Below are 25,313 nucleotides of genomic sequence, written 5' to 3'. Positions count from 1 at the left end.
TTCTTGCGCCATCATTCCAGGCATGGAAGGAGACGGTGTTTTAAATTTATTGAGTCTAACGAGTGCAGCGCAGCATCCACGTAGCGTAACTACCTGTTCTGTTTACGAATTTGTGGCCGTAGCTCTATGGCTACACTTCAACTGAACGTAAGGGAATACGCGCGTTTCCCTTCTGTCACTTTATTCAGTACAATGGAAGCAACGCTGCTTTGCAAACAACGCTCACGTAAGTTTTCACTGCGCTGACAAGACTAGATGTGGCTCGTATCAGGGGTATTGCTCTGGCTGAAAATTTCCGAGGGGTGATTCAACGTCGAAAGCAAAAAAATTCCCTCGCACTTCCCCGAGGGGGAGAGTGTGTAAGTGCGAATGCACGGTTGCATTCGCACTTAAAAGAAAGATGCATTTATTCACAGATGTGTTGTCGTTGTACTTGATTGCTAGAAGGATCGCTTTGTGGTCCGTGTAATGGACCGTAAAAGGGTCCTGGAGGACGGTGCGGACTTGGCAGAAGAGTTTTACATAGTTATCTCAGCTTTGAAATTTCGTGTCAGTACTCCTTTAAGCGGGTGCATTAGCCCTTCTCACGCCCGATTCCTGGTCAATCCCTCACGTGGGTATGTGCCATGAGGAGGCGCCCAACACCCGCAGTCACTGAGCGGAGAGAGGAGGAGGAGAGTAGCGCGCGCCCATCTCCCCCGTTGCTAGGGAAGACGAGGAGGAAGACGAGGAGCGCGCGCACCCGCAGCTGTTGCTATGCGGACGACGGCGGCGGACGATTCAGGCTCGCTTAAGAAGTGCATTCGCACTTAAAATGAAACGGCCGTACGATGTCGTGGTGTCTGACGTGGCAGTAGCCTTAGTAGCCTTACAGTATTCAATTCAGGAGGCACACGTTAGGGAGTTATGAACAACTCAGCTGGGAGGTTGCTGGGACAAAAACGAAATTAACATGCTCAGGCTATATGAAGGTGTAAGTGGGAATCGCACAAGGATGCAGGAAATGAATCGGCACGCAGAGAATATTTGTAGGGAAACTTGTGGTTATTTTCAACACAAGTATTCTCGAAAACACATTGCCATGCAGATAAACGCAAGTAGTAAATGCTGAAATCGCAATTATAAAGATGGTGTACCACAGGTAACTGCGTCACACGGGTGGCGAAAATAAGAACAAAGCTACGCTTTAATTTAGTGGCACTGGTTGGATCTTTGCACTGGTAAATTTGTTGTCGGATTACGGCTGCGAGCACTTTTATGTGTCTACTGCGTTTTTATTGTTTGGACAGCGGCGATATTAGTCGGCTTTCTAAACAATTTTATCCAGGCTTCCTCGCTTTGGTGATATCGAACATAACCGAAGGCTCTAACATGATAATCGGCAAGGGCAACAGCAGCACTACATTCATTTCATTTCATTTATTGACCCTTAAAGGCCCGAAGGCTATAAATAAGGGGAGGGGGGTTTATACAAAGTGTGGATCGCGTACAGTAACATATTAAACAAGAAAAGAACAATAAACAAGAAAAAATGGCAGCGTCTCCACTCCGTGGATGATGGCGAGGGTGCGGAGTACGGGGACTCCAAATAACATCCAAGTTGCCCCCCGAGTGACATCCGATTGGCGCCCCGACTGTCATTCGATATGAGCCGTGAGTTGCACATTGATTATTCCCTAAATGAAACTGCAACTCCCGGCTTAAATACAATTTCGCTTGAATTTTCTTCGTGGTGGCGTGCGCACGGATGGACGCGGACGGACATTGGGAGGTCTTAAGGTATAAGGTACTCCGCAGCGTTACAGGCGAGGAAGTAAGCCGTTTGACTCTCGCGTACTAACTCACGGTCGTTGGCCAAAGTGTAAGGTTGAAGATGTGAAAGATGTGAACTCTGTCTGGTCTACGAGACACAGGCTCGAATACTGGCAGTGCCTGTGTGCTTTTTTGCGATTGTAACAGCTATGCGCATGGACCCGGACAGACATTGTGCGGTCCTAAGGTACTCCGCCCATAATATCGGTACACGGTCGAAGTAAGAATAAGAAGATACACAACAAGTTCATAAAAAAGTATATCCGCGTGTACATTAAGAAACGACTGGGCTAAGACAGTTATACAACACACTGAACATAGGAGTTAAGCTGATGCGTGATCCATTAAGTATCGCCTTCAACGTTGTGGACGCATGGGTTAAGATGCATTTACGACTGCAGCGACCCACTTGCTCCAAAAAAGCTACAAGTACAACCAAGTGGCCAGCCGAGTCAGGAGCCGGACACCGACGAGGAGCTCGAGGTCGCCATGGAGGACCCGCATGGCACGGGCAAGCAGCCGTCGTCCCAAGGGCGGCGGGACCCCAGCGGCTGGGCGCGAGCCGTGATCTCTGCCTGCTCCCTGCTGTTCGGCGTCAGTGCGTGGGTGAGCGTGAACGGGCTGTGGGTCCAGATGCCCCTGCTGGTGCCCAGCCTTCCGGAAGGCTGGAACCTCGGTTCCCTCCTGGTCATCGTCATCCAGGTGGCCAACGTGGGGCCGCTCGCCTACACGCTAGCAAGAAACAGGCTCGGGGTACGTTTCACATGCAGTTTGCGAACACGGTTTTGGGCAGTTGCTTTTTCTGATGCATGTGTTGATCTTCTGTGAGAAGCTCGCTCAGACGGCGAACACATTACAGGGCTGACGAAGACACTTGGAAAGCACACTGGACAGCGATTGTACCGTGTGCCGTTAGTCTTTGACAGCCTTCGCTCTGCAATATGTTCCACTGCTGAGCTGAGCTAAACAACGTTATCCTGAACTCATTTAGATGCTATATACACCCGTGCTGCGAATTATATTTGACCATTGATGTGGTCACCTGCAAACTAAAATTCTAATGAGGATCAGTAAACTTACAAGCCCTCCCGTACGGCAAAAGTGAACGTATTGCCTACGAAATGGTGTGAAGTGATCACGATTGCCGCAAGCTGCTGTAGGAATTAGATTTTTTGCGAGCCATATTGTGCAGCGCAAAAAAATTAAGACAGGAACAGACGTCGGAGGAGCGTCCAACAAGGGACGGGCACTGTCGAGCATCAATTAACTTAATGTCACGGTGTTGGATCTGCATGGATTTACCTTGAAGAACAATCCTATCTAGAACTATCGTTTCACACCGAGAACATTGTGGATCAACCTAAAGTGTAGTCAATTTCGCCTGCGCTTCCTGAACCAGTTCGCGGTTATTTCAGCGCCTGTGCCCCCAGTTCAAAATTGGTCCTGCACTTTTTTTGTCGGCTTCTGCGCCTCCTTTCTTTGGAGGGCAAGAAAAGCCATGAACCCTTCCTGCGCTTCCTGCACCACTCAAAAACCGAAGAGAAAAGTGCAGGTGCCACGCGCTTCATTCAAAAATCGGGAAGGCGAGTGCTGCACTACCTGAATGAGTTAAGCGAGTGAAGCCAAGTTGAAGAAACCTGGAACAGAAACGAGATTAGTGATGAACGGGTTACGTAGAGCCACTGAATCAGCTGCGCTTAAGAGTAACAACGCTGACGCATAGCTCCATCCATTTTGGTGCCTAACGCCAGAGTGGCCAGCTTTATTCGACCTATTGCGGCCGTCATTGACGGCTGGAATTGGTCCGGGCGTCGCTTGGCAACCATGACAGCTGTGTTTACTTCTGAGGATTCGAGCCTGGACGCCGGTGCGGCAGCGTCACGCTCGATTACGGAAGCGTAGCTTTTTGGTGGTTCTAGGTTACACTCAAGACACTACATAAGCTACGCTTTACTAGTAACACGGATTGTAGGCGGGCCAGTGGGTACATATTTCTGGGATTAACAGCGCGAAAGAACGGGACAACAGAGGAGTAGACCAACACAGCGCTGACTAAGTTTTATTATCGCTGGGCCGCAATAAATAGAAAAAAGGAGGGTGACACGTGACGCTAGACTTTACAAAACATTTTTTACAAACAAAAACAAAATGCCACGTATGCTGACACATTCTTATGCCACGTATGCTGACACAGGGTATGCTGACACATTCTTGCTCCCGCTTCTGAATTTCCCATGCCTCTTGTATTTCTCGCCTCATTCTGTCAGGATAACGAGCCAGCACGTGGCACTGCTGAAATTCTGGCAGGCATGCAGGCAGGTGTGCGCACTTTTCCACGTGCGCGGCAAGCGTGCTCCCCGAGGAGTTGCGTACAGCGCACGCGTACTCTCGTAGGCGATCGTTGAGGCAATAAAACTTCAGTTGTTAGTCAGCGCTGTGTTTGTCTACTCCTCTGTTGTCCCGTTCCTTCGCGCTGTTAATTTCAGAGCTGTACTAGTGGCTGTAGGTTACGCTAAGCCACAGTCGTTATTTTGCAGCGCGAAGCAAATCACGCGCTTTCCACAACCTTTCCGGTCGAAACAGCCCGGTTCTCAGCAGCACGGCGTCGCTAGTCTGCCTGGTTGTTGAAAATTCACTCCTAAGGTGTCATACAGCCACACTGCGCTCCGAAAATCACGATTTGTTGAAGGACGCGCGCCCGCGGCAACACAGAGGCACCAAAATGTCGGCGCCCATGGGTCTTCAAGGGTAAACAAATGTCACGAGACGCGGCTCGACCAATGCTCGCTGTTGGCGAGATCCAACAATGAGAGAAAAGAGTGCCGATACTCTGAAACCTGATATAGTGGTTCTAGGGTTACGGGGTTTCAAACAGGATTGGCGAGCGGGGGGTAATGAACAAAAAATTCCCCGCATTTCCCCGAGGGGAAGAATGTGAAAGTGCGAATGCAAGAGTTGAATTTGCGCGGTTCGGTACTGTTCGCGAAAGAGAGATCACACACACACACACAACTACAAAGAAAGAAAGATGCATTTATTCACAGACACCTATTTGTGTTGTCGTTGTACTTGATTGCTAGAGCGTATCTCAGCTTTGAAATTTCGTGTCAGTACTCCTTTAAGCAGGTGCATTAGCCCTTCTCATGCCCGATTCTTGGCCAATCCCCCAAGTGGGTATGTCCCACGTCAGCGGCCAGGCAGCGCGCGCCCATCTCCGCCCGTTGCCAAGGAAGACGAGGAGATTCCTGGCCAATCCCCCACGTGGGTATGTGCCATGTCAGCGGCCAGGCTGCGCGCGCCCATCTCCACGTGCGCGGACATCGCCGGTGGACGCAGGTTCAGGGTCGCTTAAGAAGTGTATTGCACTTAAAAAACTACGTGGACGCTTCTTTTCAAGCACAGTATGATGTAGCCCGGTACGGGGAAGCATCAGCACCCAAACATTAAATAAGCGAATTCCATTGCATGGTTCGCAGCTTGATTGCTTGTAAGAGTGCACCGACTGAATGCTAAAACGAAACAGTTTTTAAAACAATGGAAACTGTATTGCGCAGCGGAGTAATTCTCCAGGTGAACCACATGGACGAGCGTTGACCTAACGCGTCGTTATGCTACAAACATACATGTCTCAATGTGTGTGCTTCTTTGTGTTTCTGCACCTGTCCGCATAGTACTCTATTCTAGTGCATGATAGCTCAGTTTTGGGCCCCCATGTACGATCGTCACGTCTACTGTGCAATTATACGCGCAGAATTCAGAGCTAGCTTAGACCTTTAGTGACGCAAGCACACAAGCAAACCACAGGATCCTCATATCTGGACTGGTCACAGCCTCAAAGGGTAATTACTAGGGAACAGGTTAAGGTTAGTTGCAGTGTAGAGTGGCATGTTGCTGGGTAGATTTGAAGGTGTACGATATCATAGAATGTCTTCAGCCATGGAGGTAAAGTTGGAGCAACAGCAGCGAAAGAAAACATTCACTGATTCGGTTATATGAAACATTCACATGTATCTATAGCTTTTCAGATCAAAATTACTGATTTTGTGCGGTAGTTATGCTTCGTATGTCTCGTTGTCCGTGGTATTATGTACACTCGAGCAAACTTATAGAGACGGCCTTGGTGCCATTGAAAGCTTTGCGCTTGTCGCAGATCCTATCTTCCGTTCACGCGACGCTGTTCGTGGGTCTCACCTCGAGCGTGCTGCTGGTGTTCCTGTGGAGGAAGACGGTGGGCGACCACAGCGTGGCCTTCATCGCGCTGGCCTTCTTCATGTCGCTCGTCGACTGCACCAGCTCGGTCCTCTACATGCCCTTCATGGCCCGCTACCCTCCGCAGTTTCTTTTCTGGTGGGTGGCACCTGTGTGGCTCGTGAAAAGTGCTGAGTCCTTTTTCATACGCGGACGCTTACCTGGACATAACGGGCAAGGAGTCGGGAAAATAATACGACGCCCCGAGGTATCTGAGTGGCTAAGCGTCATGCTACTCAGCTGAAGAACGTTGGTTGGATCCGGGCCGCGGGGCTCACGTTTCAGATGGAGGCGAAAAGCGAAACCGTCTGCGTGTCGAGACATCGGCGCACGTTAAAGACACCCTGGTGGTCGAAATTAGTCCTGAACCCTCCACAACGGCGCACCGCGTAGCCCACGTGTAGCCTCCGCCTGCTAAACCCCGTAATCCAAAACCATCACGCCAGTAAAACTCTTTCAGTAGGTCGACTCCCTGGAGGTTCCTAGCGACGTTACCTTATTGCTAGGAACTTATGTCGGTGCAAATACATTAACCACGAGAAGCGGTTGTCTCCTGTCTCCCGAAGAGTTACGAACTGGAAATTCAAATACGATCACCACGAAGTGAGGCGGTCTGCAACAACTGATTTGGATACAAAATCCTGTTTGGTGTAGCTAGAAATGTTTTTCTTGGTGTTGTATGCGCCAGCAGTAACAAAATAAAAACAAAGAAATCCTGATATATCTTGGTCGTTTTTTCGCTTTAGTGAAGCGGGAGGGTACGTTGTTCCGTTCGCAGTAATATCTAGATAAAAATTTCTGTTAACACTGGAGGCCGAAGGATTTTCCGTGTCACAACTATCAGCCATTTTTTTTCTTCCATTCTAAAACATCGATGCGTTGTGTAAATGACCTGATTGAGAAACCAGCCGAAAGCAGGTGGAAAGGAAATGCAGCACATGGAAAATTATGGGTGTATTTTGACACTGAAATGTTTTCCTGGCTACGCTCCTGTTATCCGGACTTTATACTTCACACCAAACGGCCTAAACGTGTCCTTCTAAACCGGAGAGAAATCCCCGGCGGTATTACGCGCAATGCCGGGTTATTGTGGATATAGTTCCGCGAAGATGAAAGTGAGGTGTTTTCTATCAATGCGTTCCTAATTTCGCTGGGACTGAGGGTTGCGTATCCCGGAGCGTGGGTGTGGTGGAGCCAAGGCATCCATTCTTCGCGCTGGTATTCCTTGTTCGTGGAGAAGTATACAAGTGATGAATAGTGCTTCCCATACTGGGCCTTAAAAAGGCAGCAAGAGTTAAAGAGAAAACACCGTAATGAGTTTTTTCAGCACTTACTTCCGGCTGACAGTGTTTATTCCCGCTTCAGAAGCAGGGAGCCTCATTATGATTCCCAGAACATGCGAATTGACAAAGGTGTCCGCTCTTCAGGCAACACATGCGCACCGACTCTTGTATTGTACAAATTGCTACGCAAAGTCCGCGACCGCACGCACGCCGAGTAAAGTATTCACTAGATCAAAATTACCGGCAGTTGTTGCTGCGGAAGACTTGCAGACCATAAAAAGGTAGTTGAATAAGCATGCAGCCCAGAAAGTGATCTCCTTCTTTGCGCAGGCCATTAGGTGGTATTGCCTGGAAGCGGAGCGATATGATTCTGTCTTCGTAGCCTAACATCCTTAATTCGTTGGAAATTGGACGACATATTTTGCCACCATCACTGTTAAAAGTTTCTTCTTGCTGTGCACAAATACAAACCCATGAGGAATGCCTTGATTCAGTTAACAGGAAACATACTATTTTGCTCAAAATTGCTGTCGGGGCGTTAGGTAGCATTACCGCGACGTTCTAGTGAGGTATTTTAGATTACGCCACTTGGGTATGTGTAGCCACCGCGCCTGAAGGCATGAAAGGTGAATCTCAAATATAGCTTTGAACAAAACAGCGCCAAACAGAGGATCGAGAAAAGAAAATACGTACACAAGCACTGTGGACTATTTTCTACTCTGTCTTGTGTATCGCGCTGCTTTGTTCGAAGATGTGCCCACTTACCAAAATACAAACGCTGCTTTCGTAGATCTAAGTAAAGCAAACCCGAGCAACGCCGAAAGATTGAATACAGACCTGCATGCTAGGAAAACGAGGAGACGCAAATGGGTGCTATCATTAGACCTGAAGGCTGTTTCGTGCATTCTGTATGCAGTGAAACAAACTTTTTTAAGTTATCGCAATAAAAGGGACTGCGATCTTTGTGAGTGACTACCCACCAGCTGAGCACGAAGTGTGCACCTTATATTAAAATCATCTTCTTCAGGGACGAGTATTCTAGGCTATTTCGTGTTTAGAAGGATGTTGTGCGATGACAGGGCGCGGTCACAAAGCTCTTCCTTATCACTTTGCTGGGTACTGTCAGCCCATGAGTAAAATGAAGGTAGAGCTCCCGGCTTTTGTGAATGTAACATGGTTTTTCCTCATCATTCGAAACGTTCCTGACAGCGACGAGTTTCTGACAAAGGCGGGTACGGCGATGCAGTCGCGATTTGTCTCCGTGCATAAGAATGTTTCCCTGAATATTTCCCGTTGTTTAGCCGAAAGAAAACGGCAGGTATATTTGAGCCCGTTTCATCTGAAGAGGTGAAACGGGCTCCTCAAGTATACCAGAGGAATGAATTAAATTTGTGAGAAACCTGTGCGGCAACATAGCTCCTCAATGTGGCTCAACACTTTCTGTTCACAGCTGTAGGGCTTCAACCGGCAGCTGGCTGATACGTATATGTAGGTATATGTATATGTATATGTACATGGGGATGTATCAATAGGACCGTAAAGACAAATTTTCTTTTCGATGCAGGTATGCATCGCGTGCTGTGGTGAATACGCTCGTTGAAGCATAGGAGAAACTGTTATATATTCTTTTTTACACGAATTGCAGGGACGGATAAAAAACTGCTGTTTCCGGTCACACCTATAAACAACGTAAGTCTGCAAAGCAGTGTGATCCGAACTAAGTCGATGAGAATTGTTCGATTGACTTGGGAGGGCGAATGCTTTTAGCTAGCTAAGAGCGCGCCTGGCTGAAAGCCTATGCATTTTCTTTATCAACGAGTGAAGCCTAGATCGCACGAGCAATGAGGTTGTCTGAGTGCCAAAGGCTCCGGATCACGCTCAACGTTTAAGGACAATAGGATGGAACGTTCCGGTGGTATGCACACTAGATACAAGAAAGGCTCCTACAATGGAGAGAAGGCGAATCAATGCAGCTCAGAATGAAGGATAAAAAGATAGTTCAAAGCTTGCTTGAGGCTTCGCAAGAACTGTTTGCACCCAGAGGAATTTGCATTGTTCCGTTCACATTCCACGCTCTCTGCGTGCACTTACCCCTCGCACACAGCCGTCATTTACGCGAAAGGTGCGTCACACACCTGAAATTTCATGGACAGACAGTGTCACCTTCCTTTTTGGTTTTAGACAAAACAAACTACAATATACCACTACCATGTAAAGTCTGTGCCCAGATGAGGAAGCAGTTCCGAAAAGAAATTGAAGTAGCTCATTTTTCGTTGTAACACAGCGTAGTTACTGAATTCTTAAGCAGGCAGGTACTTGATACGAAACTAAAAATGATGGAGCTAGTTAGGTTACTGAAGCTTCATTGCGCCAAAGTGTATGCACCGTCGGGTAAATAAGCGGGAGGGTGACGTTATACGAGGAAAGAAATGCGTTGCAGCATATGTGGTTGTACTATGCGCAGCCAGCAACGCAGAGTTGAAAGACGGCTTGTTTTTCGCAAGCGTTTCTTTACTTTTCAGTCTACTCATTCAAGGAGCTTAGCTCATGTAGATTATCAAGGGGCAAAAAGTAGAAGTCTGTAATTGTTTTTGTTTTTATAGAAATCCGGCCTATGCATTCGTATGGATTACTATAGCCAAGCTTTGACTGGCTCTTCCCCTGTTTCGCGGAGTGGTGGTGGTGATGAAAAACATTTAATAGGACTATGTACAAGTGAGAGATAGGGGCGGCCCTAAGGGCACCCAGTACAAACTCTAGGAGGAGTCCCTAGTCCGGGACCCCTGTGGCTTCCGCTGCTGCGCGCGTCCTGGCCACGAGGGCTCTTTGGCCCTGCAAGGTCGAGCAGCCGAGCAGGGCAGCCTACCAGGTCTCACGGGTAGTGGGGGAAGTGGACGTGATTGGATGCTGCTGGTAGTGCTGCTTTCTGGCCCTGTTCGGCGCTGAGTACGATGCCCTATAAATAACGCTCCCTTTCAAGCGTCTTGACTGCCGTCGCCGCCGGTCAGCCTTTGAGAGTTTGGGTATTGCGACGTTACCAAGTGCGTTGGTGTTCATTGGCTGGACGCGACGCATCGCTCGCGCGGTGCCAGGACAGCGGGCCACGGGGAAGGGGACGGGTTTCGATGATGAAACTTATCAGATAGGGCGGCAGGAGGACTGCGAACGTACCCCCAGAACGTCGCTCCTTATTTACCGACAGCGCTCCTGCGCGGCGAACCTACGCAGTTCGGTCACTGCTCCTATGCTCCGTTTAATTGATTGATTGTAGGCGATGAGGCGTGCCGTACTGGAATGCTCTTATGGATTAATTTCGACCACTTGGGAATCTTTACCTTGCGCCGCTATCTGGTACTCACGGGCATTTTCGCTTTTCGCCTCCATCATAAAAACGGCCGCCACGGCCGGGAATCGAACCTGCGTCCTCGTGCTCAGCAGCACAACGCCTTAGCCACTGAGGTCTGTGCTCCGTTTACTTGTTCGCGGACCTGTACATCCTGGAGCAGCGAATGCACAGGGGCCGCGCGTGAAGTGTTACGAAGCAACGACGCTAAAATCTTCGGCATGGGCGTCTCGAGGATTTTGTCTTGAGGGGTGCAAGCCCGTTTCATCGCCGAGGGAGAGGGAAAGGATGGGGAGGGGGGGGGAAGTGCCAGTTTGGCTTGTAGGGGGGGGGGTTGTAGGTAGGCGCCTCTTTTGCACCCCCTGCCGATGCCCATGAACCTCGGCATTTCCCGAATGTAAATAGATGTTTGTTCTCTTCTGTGTACTTCTCCATTCCCCTGACCTGACCATCATTGCGATGTCATCGCAGGTACATGGTGGGTGAAGGGCTGAGCGGTCTACTGCCAGCTGCCATCGCCCTCGTGCAGGGGGTCGGCAGCAGTGGCGGCGGCAACGCGACAGCGTTGCGCGGTAACGGTTCGTCGCTAGCTCTCAATAGCTCCGGGATTGCGGAAGACGACGCAGCTGCAGCGCCAACTTTGGACCCTTCCAGCCGGAGCGGGCCTCGATTCAGCGTCGAGGTGTTCCTCTCCCTACTGTGCATCATTTTGGCGATCAGCTGGCTGGCCTTCTCCGCCCTCGCCCATTGGCCGCTGGCCACTGCCTACCAGGTGAACCTAATTGCGTTCGTAGTTCGAGGTGCTGCGAAAACAAATGACCGTTTCTTTAAAATTTTCCCCCGAGAAACCTCTTTTCCGTTCGCGCCCAATATTTTGAGCGAAGGGCGGATATCCGGGCCTTTAAGTGCAGCGCACTTTACGGGCTCACCGTCTCGTCCTAGCTTGCTGTAACGCTCACCGATGTTAAGCGACCGCCGGAATCAGGCGGCGAAGCGAGATTACGGACCCAAGTAGAGCCCCAAGGCGTAGCCGTCGTCACGGCGTCCCACACAAGCTTCCAAAAACAAGCGTGAGGTGTCATAACCGCTCAAAACTCGGGAAACGCTGACGCTTGTCATACATCTTCCCGTTGTTTAGCCGAAAGAAAACGGCAGGTATATTTGAGGCAAAAATATACGTAATTAAGCGGCAGCCCCCGCGTTCATTTAGTTGGGGACACTGGTTGGGTTGGTTTTTACTATAGTAATCAGAAAAAGTGGCAGTCCAAGAAAAAAATGACGCGTTCCAAACTGCGCAGTAAGGCGCCAGCACGTGTGGGATGAAAATCAAGCACAAAAAATGACACCATCTTCCCGTAGGGGAACCTGAGTAGTATGCAATACAGCCATCGGGACGACTCAAGTGCCCATTAATTTTAAGTTGGTCGTTTCGGTTAGGTTGAGGTACGTAGCTACCGTTATATTTACAGTTTGGTTTCCATGGTAACTACCACACTTTTAACTTACCGGAACTATGGAAAATTGCGTTGAGCCCATGGCTGTTTCGCATACTACTCAGGGTTCCCATACGGGAAGATAGTGTAATTTTATTAGATGCGACGGGGCTATGTCCCTCCCTTGTCGTTGTTGCGCCGTCCACACCCCCACTACGCATGCTCGGCTTGCTGAACGCCCGGTGGTGTCTTACCCTTTAATGGCTCCTGGAGCGACAGTGTTACCGGTGTCTTCCTAGGCCGGCGGGAGATGAGCCGAGTATGTGCATTGGGGGTGTAGACGGCGCCACAACAAGGGAGGGACATAGCCCCGACCATGAGATGCTGGAGCGACAGTGTTGCCTTTGTCTTCCTGGGCCGGTGGATAGACGGACGACGGACGAAGGACGACGGAGCCGAGAGCAAGAGATGCCTGCATCTAAAAGAACAAAAGTTCCGCTCGCCCTGATTTAGGCAGGGGTGCACAGGCACTGCAAACGCGGGAAATTTAAAATGCGTTGGGCAAACCTCCGTTCAATTCGTCAGGAGAGCAGTAAGACAGGTGGCGAAGCGCGTAATGGGTGGTAGCAGCAACGAAAAACTGCGCCCCAGCCCATTATGGTGGATCACTGCTCTGCACTCCCGACAGCTTTCACGTTGAGCGAAACGGGTTTTAATTTTTTTTTTATTTAAAGGGGACATGAAACAAAATACAAGTTTCGTTAATTAAAAGGATACTTTGTCCTGACAATAATACCAATTTTATCGGAAACTTCAAATAATCTAGATATTTAGTAAACATAAGAAGCAATGACGATTCCCAAGCGACTTTCCGGCAATGTTTCGATGGCGTCACAAAATCATGTTTGTGTGATTGGCGGCGGCCGACCTAAGTCACCGCCATGGAACATGACTGGCCCATCGCACTCGGGCGTCTACTTTCGTTTAACGATGTCACATGACGGCGAGCGGGATATTAACACACAAATAAAAATGTTTTATTGCTGCCATAATTACTTCACCCTTCCCGTATTAAGTAACTGTAGCGCAACTTTTCAACGTTTTTCTATGTATCTCACGTTTCCTTGGTTGAAAAACCATCTTCCGTGTATGGAACGGAGCTGAGTGTGTTATCAAAGGCTAGCTCTTTCAATTTAAACTAAGTTTTTTTTTGTCTTCGTGGCCCCTTTCGCACCTGACGCCGTTGGCCATTTTTGGGCCCTAGTGTGACTTACTGCCTTGGAACTGCGGCCCCTCCTGTGCTATCCGAAACAAACTGCGGGATTCCCTACGAACTGACATTGTGTGTTTTGTTCTAGGTGCCCCAGTGGTGCCGCAGTTCGAAAGTGGCCGTCCACCCCAAAACAGCCAGTGCCTTTCCCAGAGGGGAATATTGCTTTTATTCATTTTTTATAGAAGCACGTAAGTGCCGCCTCCGTTCTTGATGTTAAACAAAGTAAACACAAAAATGCGACATTTGCTGAAACGTGTGGAATATTCTGTAATATGCTCGAAATATCCGTAACATTCGCTGAATTAAGAACATTGCAAAAAATCATTCATAGAAACTACCTTATGCGATGGAGCATATATATCCTATTTAGGACTGTAAAGAATTTTTGTTTTGGGAAAAAAAAAAACATGTGGTCATCGTTGAGGCCAGATACATGCTACAAAGACAGCTTCTCTGCAGCTTTCGATAGACATATTAATTATAAAATATTCTTTTGGCCTGAACCCCGCAAACCCATACCACCCCATGGACATTTTACTGCGTAGCGCACAGAAAACGCACTCTGCTGAAATATTTCTCGGTGAGCAACTCGACGTTCGTTAGACCGAAAAGATCGGTCAGTAATGGCAAAATAAATACAGGAACTTTATCTTTAAGGTACGGAATATGCGGTCATATACGAGGGCCAATAACGCGATGCGCAGGGTGAATATTAATAATAAACTCGGACGTGCTGACGGTGTTTTGCGATGTTTGTTCCGGCGCCACTATATTTCCTCGTCCCCTGTAAGCAGGAGTAAGCAATTCCTGTGACAGCACTTTTTTGTCGGAGCGGCGATCCCCAAAATCCCAGAGCATGTTTGTCATTTATTTGTAACTATAGAGCCGATGTAATTGTCATATGTATCCTTTAAAACATTGAAGTAAGCCTCGAAGTAACCAAAGAAGGAATATTTTGTCGTTTTCAGCAGAACTAATAATAGCGTCACGATGGGGCGTCGTTTTTATCCTGTTGTCGAACGTTGTAATGAAATCAAAGATGAAAAACAGGTCACCGACGAAGTCAAGAATAACAATGACGTTTTCAATACACTACGGGTACGCCACCTAAAAACCCTGTTTTTCATATTTTGTATTATGCTACCTAACCAGACTGTATGTCGTGCAACGGTCGACTCCTGTAATGAAAACATTGAACAGGATCATTATTTGAAGATGTCTTAGTGGAACTCTAGGAGCACGTGAGCATCTTGCACCTCTTCTTTGCGAACTTCAGGCTCGGATTAATGGGCACGCTCAGCTCCGTGGTGTTTCTCGCACGTCCCTCTCACACCGTTGCAGCTGCGTGTAGCACTCTAACCGTCTCAGTGGTCTGCTTGCTGGCTTTTGCTGCGGAATTGGCTGCCTGTCGCTCCTTTTGTTTCCCACCAGCGTTGCTTTTTCGTCACCGTCATTCCAATTCTCTCAACATTTTCCGCCCGCACTGGCAGTCGCGGAAGCTGTCTACACACCGCGCGACCGAACCGGTGTGTCGGTAAAGGTAAGTGCAGGACCGCGCGTGGACTAACGTCTCTTTGGCAACGTTGGCTATCTGTACTCCCGAAGGCACCTCTCTCCACCCGCTCTCTCCACTCAATCATTCCAAGATTTCCGTCGCCCTATTACAGAGCGGCATCTTTACAGAGCGATGCCACAGAGCGGCAACGTGCAATCTTTCCCGTGTGCACCATCTATTGTTCCCGCAATAACAATAAGACCGTTTTGCTCGCCTTTGTCATGGCCGCCAAAATACGAATGCAGGGAATGCTGTTGGGGTATTCGTTCGTGTGTTCTACATCAGCAGCCCCTTAAGAAATTTTTCCTACAGAAAGTTTATATAGGAAACAAAATGGAAACACCACCACCTCAAGTAAGGTTATGTTTGCCCAAAGAACAGGTGACGATTGACTCGGTCACTGGTTAACTCTACAGCCTATTGAAATGACTGACGTAGTGGCCCGTTTTGTGGAACAACCGCAGGTGCCCGACAAGAGAGGCCAGAAGGGCCGAAGGTACGGTGCGGCTGAAAATGGGGGATATGTGACCGAGGATGGCGGCCATTCTGGAACGGTGCCTGCTGTCATCGTCGCTAATAAAAATGGCGACCCCGATACCCCAACACGACGACGTCAGAGCTCGGTGAACAGTGCCTCGGGGGAGGACTCAACGCTGAGCGCCCAGCGTCAGAACCGACTGAAGCGCTGGCAGTGGTGGCTGGCGCTCTTCCTACAAGGCACCATCGCCTGCCTCGGGAATGGTGTGCTTCTAGCCATTCAGGTATGACGAAGAAATAAGGGTTTCAAATTCATGAATACCGGGCCGATTTCAAAGCACTGCATAGCTGTACTCCCGGTGGTCGGGATAAAACTTTTATTAAAGGTCTCAAACAAAAGACAGGTAAATAAAATGTTTGCCAATACCGCCCCATAGAGCTCATCAACTTGCAAACGTTCCCATGGTACGCATTTTTTACGCATAATGAACCTAATCCCGGCCGTTAATATTGTATGCGCACGTAGAGTTACGCAACCAAAATCGCAACCCATGGTGCGTAGTTCTGAGTTGTGTCTGTTTCAAAAATTTACTTCGCGTCCCTTTATTTCATGACGTAAGTGCACTTGCAAGGCCTCTGACCAATGACATCTCCTTGCTTGTGCTGGGTCCCATCCGGTCGCCTGCTTTCAGTCAATCAGGGCTCGTCCAGAGTGAACACTTTAAAACGGATATGAAACGAACAAAGCTAAGAATTCCGCCCATGATCTTCATTCTACAGCCATTCCTAATTGCTATTTCTGATTGTGACTACCCTGAAATCGGTAATCAAATATGTCTTGATGATAAGACGCGCTTTCAAGCTCAATATGCCGCTTTCCAACGTACGCTGGCGCATTCTCATTGAGCCATATGGGTGTTTGGAAAATTATATCACCAAAATCATGTGTATTTCATGGCAAATTTCCGCATTCAGTGAACGCAATTCTCATAGCTAATTATTTTATTAATATTTGCTACGCTTTACAAGTGAACTGCAAATACCTTTTCGATAGAGTAGGGATTGAGATTCGGGGAAACGTTAGGTGTCGAGCAGAGACCCATGATATGTGGCAGCTGTTAGTGGGGTTAGGTTACTTCCGAGAGTACCACATTTTTCTTAGCTATACACAGATCTGCACGCCATAGTAGTGACAACAGATCAAAATAGATAATTACAATGTTATCGCTCGGAAAGCGATAAATTGACTAATCTTGAAGCTTACCTCCTCGAGGGTTGCTCACGAAAGATCTGTGTTGTGCGCAGACGTACTCGAGCCTCCCGTACGGCCAGGTGCCGTACCATCTCGCCACAAACCTGGCAGTGATCGCCAATCCGATCGCGTGTGCCGTTGCCAGCGTGGTTCCTCTCAAGAGCCTCACCGGTCTCGTGTCCCTGACGGCTGCGGGCCTCGTGTGCGCCGCCTACATTTTGACCCTAGCCTTGGAGAGCCCCACACCCGTACTCGTTGGAACATTGGCCGGAGCAGCACTTATGGTACGTGCGTTTCTTGGTGGCTACATATCAAAGACGGTGAATTATGGGGCCGCATGTGCCCACATAGTGCGTTAGAAGACAGCAAGCTCGAGTTTTCAGTGGCCGTCAGACGACACCGCCCCCTCCCGAACACCCCCCAAAATGCAGGGCAAACAAAAGCTCTGAAATAGGCTTATTGATGGTAGAGGAGCTAAAATTCAGACTCTTATTTACGAAATAAACGTAAACTGGAAAAATTTTAACACGCCATTCCTAGATTGTTGCAAACTTGTACAGCCGTCTACGGGCTTACCTGGAGCAACGCTTTACCGACTTATCGTGTCCTCCTGCTTTTGTGTAAGGTAATTTAGTCAAAACTTCTGCATTTCTGTCAAGTTTAAGGGGGCACCTAAGTCTTCCACGTTCTCTTGAAAAATGTTTTTGTAGAAGGTTTTGAGATATTCTACGCTAAAGTCGAATCTGATACTCCAGCTACGCCTGTGGACGGCTTTACTTCGGTGGTTGATTAGGCGTGATGCAACTTATACCTTAAGCTTCTTCGCAAGTCACCTATATGTCCCTCATTTAATTTAAATTTGGCAGATTACCATTTGCTTAGGCAAACTTTAAGCACTTCGACGGGTAGGTGTTTTTTTCGTTTTACTTGGTTAGCTGCATGGATTTAAAATACATTCGCAGGTACACCGCTTCTTAGGGATTTTATATTTGCTGCTGTCTTTATTTTGATTTTGTAATTTTTAATGCAAACGAAGATGTTACTGAACTTTTCAGAAGAATCATTTGCATGCTGACTCTCTTTATTCGCAATAAAACTCAACCACATCCGCTCAGTGGCTGTTAAAATGTCCTCCTACGGCTCCAGTTATTTTTCCTTGCACGCACAAAATATGCTTTGGGTATAAAGTTTAAATTTGTCAAGCAGCTGGCAGAGTTTTATGTTATAAAATGCGTGTAGGTTGAGATGCATAAGTGTTTATATGAAATATTGCATCACATGAACAGTTGATTTGCATTTCCAACTACGGCTACAACAAGATTCTCATGTAAGGTTCACTTGCTACGCTCAGCAAAACAAAATCTTGTGGGTGAAAGAGCGTTATTTTTGCTACTGACTAGGTAGTCCGCTCATTTCCAAAGCGATAGTTTGTTACAAACGGCAGAATGGGATACTTAGTTCATTATCCAAAGCATACACATTGAAAACAGCAAAACAACAGAAGGGCAAAAAAGAGAGTACTGAAACACACGAAGGGTATGAACAGACCAGTTTCTCCTTCTGCCCTTCTTCCTGTGTTCGTTGTTTTGCGCTGTCTATGCTTTTGATACTTTGTGATGTCTGCTTCTCGTAATTGAAACAGTGCTTCGGAATTTGGGTGCAGAAGTCATCTGGTGTTTCTTTATCATCTTCTAGGTCCTACGCGGCGCTGTTTTCTTTCAGCCTACTCCGTCCTGGCTCTGGTTTTGCTGGGTGATTTCTCATTTTCCCGTGTGGGCCGAAAAGGACACGGACAGAAAGGGACAGAAAAACACGCGTGATGACCTTCGTGCGTGAGAAGATGCAATGTAATTATGAAATTTATACTGATAATACGAAGATTAAGTGGACGTGAAGCTTATAAAATGTAGACCCGGCCAGTGGTATTGAGGCTTTGTGCCCGGGATGAGGCATCACCACAGCCTAGAAGCGCTCATTCCCGTTTGGGTTGGGGACGGCGCTTATCGTAAGCTGAGTACGTATGACGCTTGGTCTAGGAATTCCAAGTAACGTGCGGACGGTGTTTGCCATTGCCCTCCCCTCCATCAGCACCGCCGCAGCCCCTTCCCTCTGTTATAGTTTCAGCTGTGCTTTACTCAGTAGCTAGCTGCGCGCGCACCGGGCTGCGAAAAAGATTCTTTTTCGGTCCTTCTTCCTTACCTCTAACTCAGCTCCAACGTGGTTCTCTGGCGCATGCGCATGAGGGCGTACGGGAGCGGTTTTCTGCGTGCATAGGACTATAATTTCTTTTTCGGCATCATCCTGGCTTTATATGGCTACGGTTACGTCTAATGCTTGCTCTTGCTCTCTATTTCTTGTACCGTCCACGCAAACAGTTGGTCCAATGTCATGTTTTCAGGTGACGGCGTGGGTGATGTTCGTGTTCCTGACAACGTTCGTCAAAAGTCGCCTGGCGGCCGGCTTGATGGCGCACGGCGGAGCCCGCTCACTCCTCTGGTACGGCGTCGCCACGCAGGGTGGATCCTTCGTGGGCGCCCTGGTCATGTTCATGCTGACGACCTACACGAACGTATTCGTGTCTTCCTGATGTTCTGCTTAACGAAGAAAATGAGAACTAAAAGTAGCTTACTGTGGGTGGCGTCAACCAAGGAACAACCTGAGAGACTTAAAGATCTTCCTTCTCGGCGTGCGTACGGTTAGCAGCTTTGGCCAACGCGATTCCCAAGGACTGTTATAAATGTAATATCCAGGAAAGTTCCCGAAAGGCTTCCCGTCGGCAATGGAAGCAAACTGCAACCATCGTTCTCTTGGGCAGCCGTGAGTTGGAGATGAGGACCACAACAACAAGCGGGCTGTGTGTACCTGAATATTGAGAGGCACGGCTTTGCTTCTAAAATTTGATAGAACTTGTCAATTACGATCAAAATAAAAGGGCGATTTCCAGAAATGTTGTGATGTCGTTTATGAACACTTTGCAACAATCTGTGCATTACGCGCGTTATGGAGACCACGTTTTCAATGCCATTTGTGCTATTTGAAAGGCAATTACCTTTTTTTGAAGGCTTGTGTTGTTTGCGTAATTGAGTGTTTGTATTTCTAGAACTAGTGTATTCTCACGTTTTTGTTTCTGTCCTAACAAAAACCACGTACGGAATGTTGTGACGGCTCCAACACGCTAATACGCAGCAGTCTCTGTCGTGTTTAGCACTCACCGAGAAGCTACGACGAAGCAACCCGTGATGGCGTTCCTGTGGCAGAGACAAGCGGGTCAGTGCAACCAAGTACACTACAATACATTGTACAATATTTGCGTTGTCCGTATGTGACATTAACTCATTATAGGCACAAAGTGCCTGTAGCAGTCCTCAACTCGTGTCAAAATTTTTGCATGCCCATCGATCCGGCGACCTCCTGTTCAGACGCCGAAGAATGCGCAATTTTTCCAGCAAAGTCATAATCAGTGATTCTCAAGCAGATTCTGTAGTTTCCTGTCCAGCAGGTGGCACCAACGACACCCCTTCTACTTCAACACTACCATTCAACTCGCTGAGATGCAATCGTGAGGACACCTGCCCATGCCCTACAACAGGAAGCAATTTCGCCCATCAACTGCTTGCGGGCTGACCGACCGAGCCCGCCAGGTCACTGCAGCTCCGTCACCTCCGACATAACTCAATTTTACCGCACCGCTTATGAAACATTCACCAGCCCTCACCCAACCCTGAAAAAAATCAGGAAATCATACTGCGACAAATACAAGCAGGCGGGAAAGAATATTCAGTCTAAATAAATTATTTTTTTTCCCACACACTACAAGGCTCAACGACCGTTTGGCCAGAAATAAGTACCCAACAACATACACTCCTGGAAAGCGTGAACAACCAGCGCCCCCTGTTTACCCTTTCTTTTCCTGAGCAGCCGTCGACAGAAGGACCAGAGCCTATGACGCGTGCGATAGAGTAACGAAGAGCTCATTAAAGTCTTTCTCTCTCTCGCTGACTCTGTCTCTCTCGAAAGTCTTGCGCCTGCGTGCTTGAATCTCTGCGCTTGCATGGAGAAGATTAGCACGGATTTGAAACTCAACACCCACTTTCACCAGTGCCAGCCTGAACCCGAGCGGTGCGGGTTCCGAGCCGGGAATCGTAACCAGCTGCCGCAATTCTTGCCTTGAAAATATTGCTAGGTGCTTTATACAAAAAACATGCCAAGGTCCTTTCGTTGAATATAATTTTGGTGGTTTTATACAACGAAATACACTGCTCCACAACTCCGGATTTTATTTCGACGCAGAAGAAACCGCCCCATAATTATGTATTGAATTCAGGGTATTTGTTGAAACGTTTTTTCTAGATTAATCCGGCTTGATGAGAGCCGGCGAGGTAGTGGCGATGGGAGAATAAAAAAAAACTGCGAAGCTATGGGAAAAACATGTGAACACTATTGGCATATGTATGCCGTTTCATAGAGCGTAGCAAATCCTTTTTGCCAGTGGCGCGCATGCTATCTTTTCTGTGAAGGTGTGAGCGTGGCTCTGTTGGTTACTTCTGCCCGCTTCGGGGTGTACGGAGAAAAAGAAAAATAACGTTTGCGCCCTTTGCACGACGAGCGAAAGATTCCTATTTAGGCACTAGCAGGCAATAAATCCGTTTTGGGTACCAAACAAACTTTGACGGCTAGCAATTTATGATGCTTAGAGAGAATTAATTGTGGTCTGTCAGAACTCCTGCCTTACGGCTTTACGATTTCAGTTTATGCTGACCAACAAAGGTAATTTCAGAAATGAGATGCGAGCTAGCGCAGTTTCTTGCGGCAGGCTTTTGCTGTCATCCTTACGAAAAACTCTGTGGGTAGGTCTGACTCGGACGATTCTCCACACGCGGCTGCCGTGTGGAGAAGGCGCCGGCGTGAAAGGCAGGTGACAAAGGCAACCACCCTAGCACTCCCGTCTTCTATGCCGTCGACGGGTAATACGTTGCTCGAGCGGCCGGAGTAGTTCGATTCCGCCGCTACCGGTGGACTATGGTCGGTCTAGGGTGGAGGGGAAGTCGCTGGTCGCTCCCCCGCCGCACGCCGTGACGTCCTCGCTAGGAGCGGCAGCCCGGCGGCGCCGACCGCCGCAGCAGTAATTCCCCGCTTTCAGAGCAGAACTGTTCAGCAGAAGCCCCCTCGATCTCCCCGCTTCTACGCGCGCCGAAGTGGCGCCGGCGCCACCTTCCGGGGCGCCAGCGAAGCCCGCCGTAGTTACCACGCTATTGCGCAAGCCCCGCCATCGCGAAAGGCCGCGCGGGTCTCGGAGCACTGATCGCGTACCGAGTCGGGATCGCGGGTTTTCCACAATTCCCAAACTGCAAACATGCTCAATGTGCATATGCAAGTGCCATGACATGTGAGCGTAAGGTCAAAGTGATGTGTTGATTTCGGAAATAGCGCCCATGGTGCCCATTGTTACATAACCTACTTACGATGCATATTAAAGTGATGAGAGAGAAAACTTTATTTTTGTCTATTATCGCAGTGGTTGGGGTGGCATCCGTCAGCCGCCTCCGTCCAGGCAGCTGCTGGTAGCACTTCGGATGAAGGCCACCAGGTCCCGTTGATCTTGGTGATTGCAGGCGGTAGCCAGCCACTCCTTAGTGTGATGTGTTCTGAGTGCTGAGGTGTTAGTGCATTCCCACAATATATGTTCTTGGTTAAGTGTGGCGTTGCAGTGGCTGCACTGGGGGGGGTGGGCTGGTGGTGCCATGCCTTAGGCGGTGTAACCATGCCGGAGTTTGTAGTGTGTTTGTTTGTGCTTGTCTGAGTAGTGTTTGTTCTTCTCTGTCCAACAAAGGATGTGGGGGTGGATACTCCATCCTCTCGTGGAGGTACTGTCTCATTTTGATACGACGTTGGGGGTGAGATTTCAGGGTACATACATGGTCAGCGGGAGCCCGGATGAGTGCTTCACGGGCGAGTTGATTGGCTCGTTCGTTCCCAGCTAATCCCGTGTGCCCAGGTACCCAGTGAATTCTGGCCGGTCCTCTTCCTGTGGCTAAAAGTTGCAGTGCAGATGGAAAGGTGATTCCGCTTGCAAGTAGGTGACATGCCTTCTTGGAGTCCGTGTAAATATTTGTAAGTGTTGTGGGTGTCGTCGTTTGGCCACTTGCGAGTGCTATGGCTAGCATTTCAGCTTCTTCCGGAGTGGTACAGCTGGTGTGCATCGAGCATTCGTCTTCTTTGAGGTTCGTATAGGCTATTCCACACATAGATCCTCTCTTGGCTGCATCCGTAAATATGTGTTTTTGGTGGGGATCTCTGACAACCTTCTTTGAATAAAATGCCGCTCTAATTTGTCGTCGAGATGGATTCCTTTCTTTGTCCATGTGCCGTGGGATGGGTGCCACCTGTATGTGCTTGAGGATGTCTTGCTTGATGGGGGTTGTAGTGACCTGGGTGGGGCTTGGTTGGTATCCGAGTTCTGTGAGTATAGCTCGTCCCGAGTGAGTGCTGTTTAGCCGTATTAGTTGGTTGTGACGCTGCGTGGTTATAATTTCTTCGGTGGTATGGAGAGTCCCTGTGCTGAGAAGCTTCGTTGTGCTGGCGCTGAAGGGAATTCCTAGGGAAAGTTTTGTTGCTTTCCTGATTAGTGTATCCAGCCGATTTTCTAATGTTTTGGTGAGGTTTATGTAAGGGGCTTGATATCTGATGCGGGTGGTAATGAGGGGTATAAGTTCAGGAACAATACCGGTTTTGAACGGCGCGCAACTTCGGTGGTGCCCGCTTGCTAGTAAAAACACACCAGGACGTCCCTTTTCCAACTCTTAACGCTACAGTACGTCTCTGGAATTCATATACAGGTGTAGTCTCGGGAGGTTTCGCCTTCAGACGTGAAAAATTTACGAAAGCTTAGCCCTATAAGTTGTTTTTCAAACACTCGTGTGACGAGAATGGTACAGTAAATAAAGCCTCCTACACTACAGAAAGGCAGGAGAGTCTGGCGTAAAAACAACAATGAAGCTGTTGATGTCACAACATAATAGAAATTTGTACATGTGAGCACGATTGGACACCATATTAATAAACCACGACGGCACAGTGCAGCACACACTTTGCCTCTGTGAACCTGGTGCTGGTTCCCCTGGTGGTCGTTCTGGTGCTGGTGCTCTGTGAACATGGTGCTGGTGCTGTGAACCTGTTTCTGTTTCGGCTTACCGTGAGGCGCTGTGGTCGACTAAAGCGAATTTTCGGAATGCTTATTCGAAAACATATTCACGGAGCTATTAAGAGAGGAGTTATTCTAGAGGTGGCCCTGACGACAATCTTAGGCTTCTTCGCCGCTTAAGTTAAGGTAGTAGTAGTAGCATAAACGTTTATTTGCTACAAATGGTAAAGGAGCGGAGGATGATCTCCTGCGTTGGTCTTGAGGTGATCACCCCCTTTGGTTGGCGTCCCTAGTCTGGAATGCCATGGCCTACCCCAGCACGAAGAGCCCGGTTCACCAGACCGTGCTGGTTCTCCAGGACCGCGCTGGTCAGCACGGCCTCCCAGTGCTCCGGTGATGGCGCCAGGACCTCCGGTAGTTCCTTGACGCCCTTACACTCCCACACCATGTGGTGTAGGCTGTTGGGCGTTCCGCTGCAGAAGTGGCATTCGAAGCTGTATAATGTGGGGTACATCATATGCAATTGTGTGGCATGTGGGAAGGAATTTGCCTGAAGTCTTCGTAGTTGTGTTGATTCTTCGCTGGTGAGCTTTGGATGTGGAGGTGGTATTTTCTTCTTGTAAGCCTGAGGTGTTTGAAGATTTATTTGCTTCGTTTGGCGATTGGATGGCTGTGTGGCATCCCGGACAAGACGTGTGTTCCCGTCAAGGCAACTGCCCGGAGTGAGAGGTCTCGGGCTACGGCGTCGGCCGCTGCGTTACCTTCTAGGGACTCGTGCCCCGGTGTCCACACGATGTATATGTCTATTGGGTTTTGGCGTGCTTGGAAAGTCTTACATGATATTCGAAGCGCTGTTTTATAAATTCGTCGTTTTTGGTAATTCCTGCAGACTGCTTGCGAGTCCGTGAGCACTGTGATTCGCTGTTTGGTTTCCGGCGGTGTGGTGACGGCAAGCGCAACTGCTGCCTTCTCCGCCGAGTCCGTGTCTCCCGTCTTGTTCGTTGCCGATGATAGGTGGGAACGTTTGAAGTCTACAACACTTATTGTATGGGCTCGTTTATTTATTTGGGTTGGATACACTGCCGCGTCGACGTATCTTGAGTTTTGATCGTTTCTGTAGGGTCTCTGGAGTGCTTTCGCTGTGGCTTTGCGACGATTCTTGTGGTAGACGGGGTGCATCTTTCGTAGGACGCTTGCCACTTCGATGTGCGTCCTTAAATCGAGGGGGATGTGTTGTTTTTGGTTTTCTGTTTCTATTGGGCCCTGATAGTTTTGGCGGCACAAGGTGGCTCTGCCCGTTTTTGTAAGCTTGAGCCGTTCTAGTTGGCTTGCCCGGTGCGCTTCTGTCAGTTCGTCCCACGTATTATGCACCCCTAGTTGCAGGAGTTTTTCGGTTGAGGTCTTGGCCGGTAATCCAAGCGCCATCTTGTATGTTTGTCGAATTAAAATGTTTAATTTTTCTTTCTTCTGCTGTTTTCAGTCCTAGTTAAGGGGTC

The 25,313-nt window shown here is 48.6% G+C and overlaps 1 protein-coding gene across 10 annotated transcripts in view; it reads left to right on the top strand.

Annotated features, from left to right (window-relative positions):
• The window catches only part of LOC144172980 (riboflavin transporter 2-like), a 92,206-nt gene extending 72,583 nt beyond the window's left edge, over positions 1-19,623 (top strand). For all 10 annotated transcript variants that reach the window (XM_077701576.1, XM_077701572.1, XM_077701569.1 and 7 more), the window contains exons 3-8: positions 2,214-2,565; positions 5,963-6,159; positions 11,158-11,458; positions 15,412-15,708; positions 16,730-16,960; positions 19,075-19,623. In XM_077701576.1, coding sequence (XP_077557702.1) covers positions 2,302-2,565; positions 5,963-6,159; positions 11,158-11,458; positions 15,412-15,708; positions 16,730-16,960; positions 19,075-19,263 — 1,479 coding nt within the window. In that variant the 5' untranslated portion in view covers positions 2,214-2,301 and the 3' untranslated portion in view covers positions 19,264-19,623. The remainder of the gene's footprint in view (positions 1-2,213; positions 2,566-5,962; positions 6,160-11,157; positions 11,459-15,411; positions 15,709-16,729; positions 16,961-19,074) is intronic.
• Positions 19,624-25,313: the final 5,690 nt, after the last annotated feature.

Source organism: Haemaphysalis longicornis, unplaced genomic scaffold (genome assembly GCF_048455015.1).
Source record: "Haemaphysalis longicornis isolate Haplotype H1 unplaced genomic scaffold, Haemaphysalis longicornis Haplotype H1 scaffold_28, whole genome shotgun sequence".
Taxonomy (NCBI): domain Eukaryota; kingdom Metazoa; phylum Arthropoda; class Arachnida; order Ixodida; family Ixodidae; genus Haemaphysalis; species Haemaphysalis longicornis.
The sequence above is the reverse complement of the archived record's forward strand: the minus strand, read 5'-3'. Positions and strand labels throughout refer to the sequence as shown.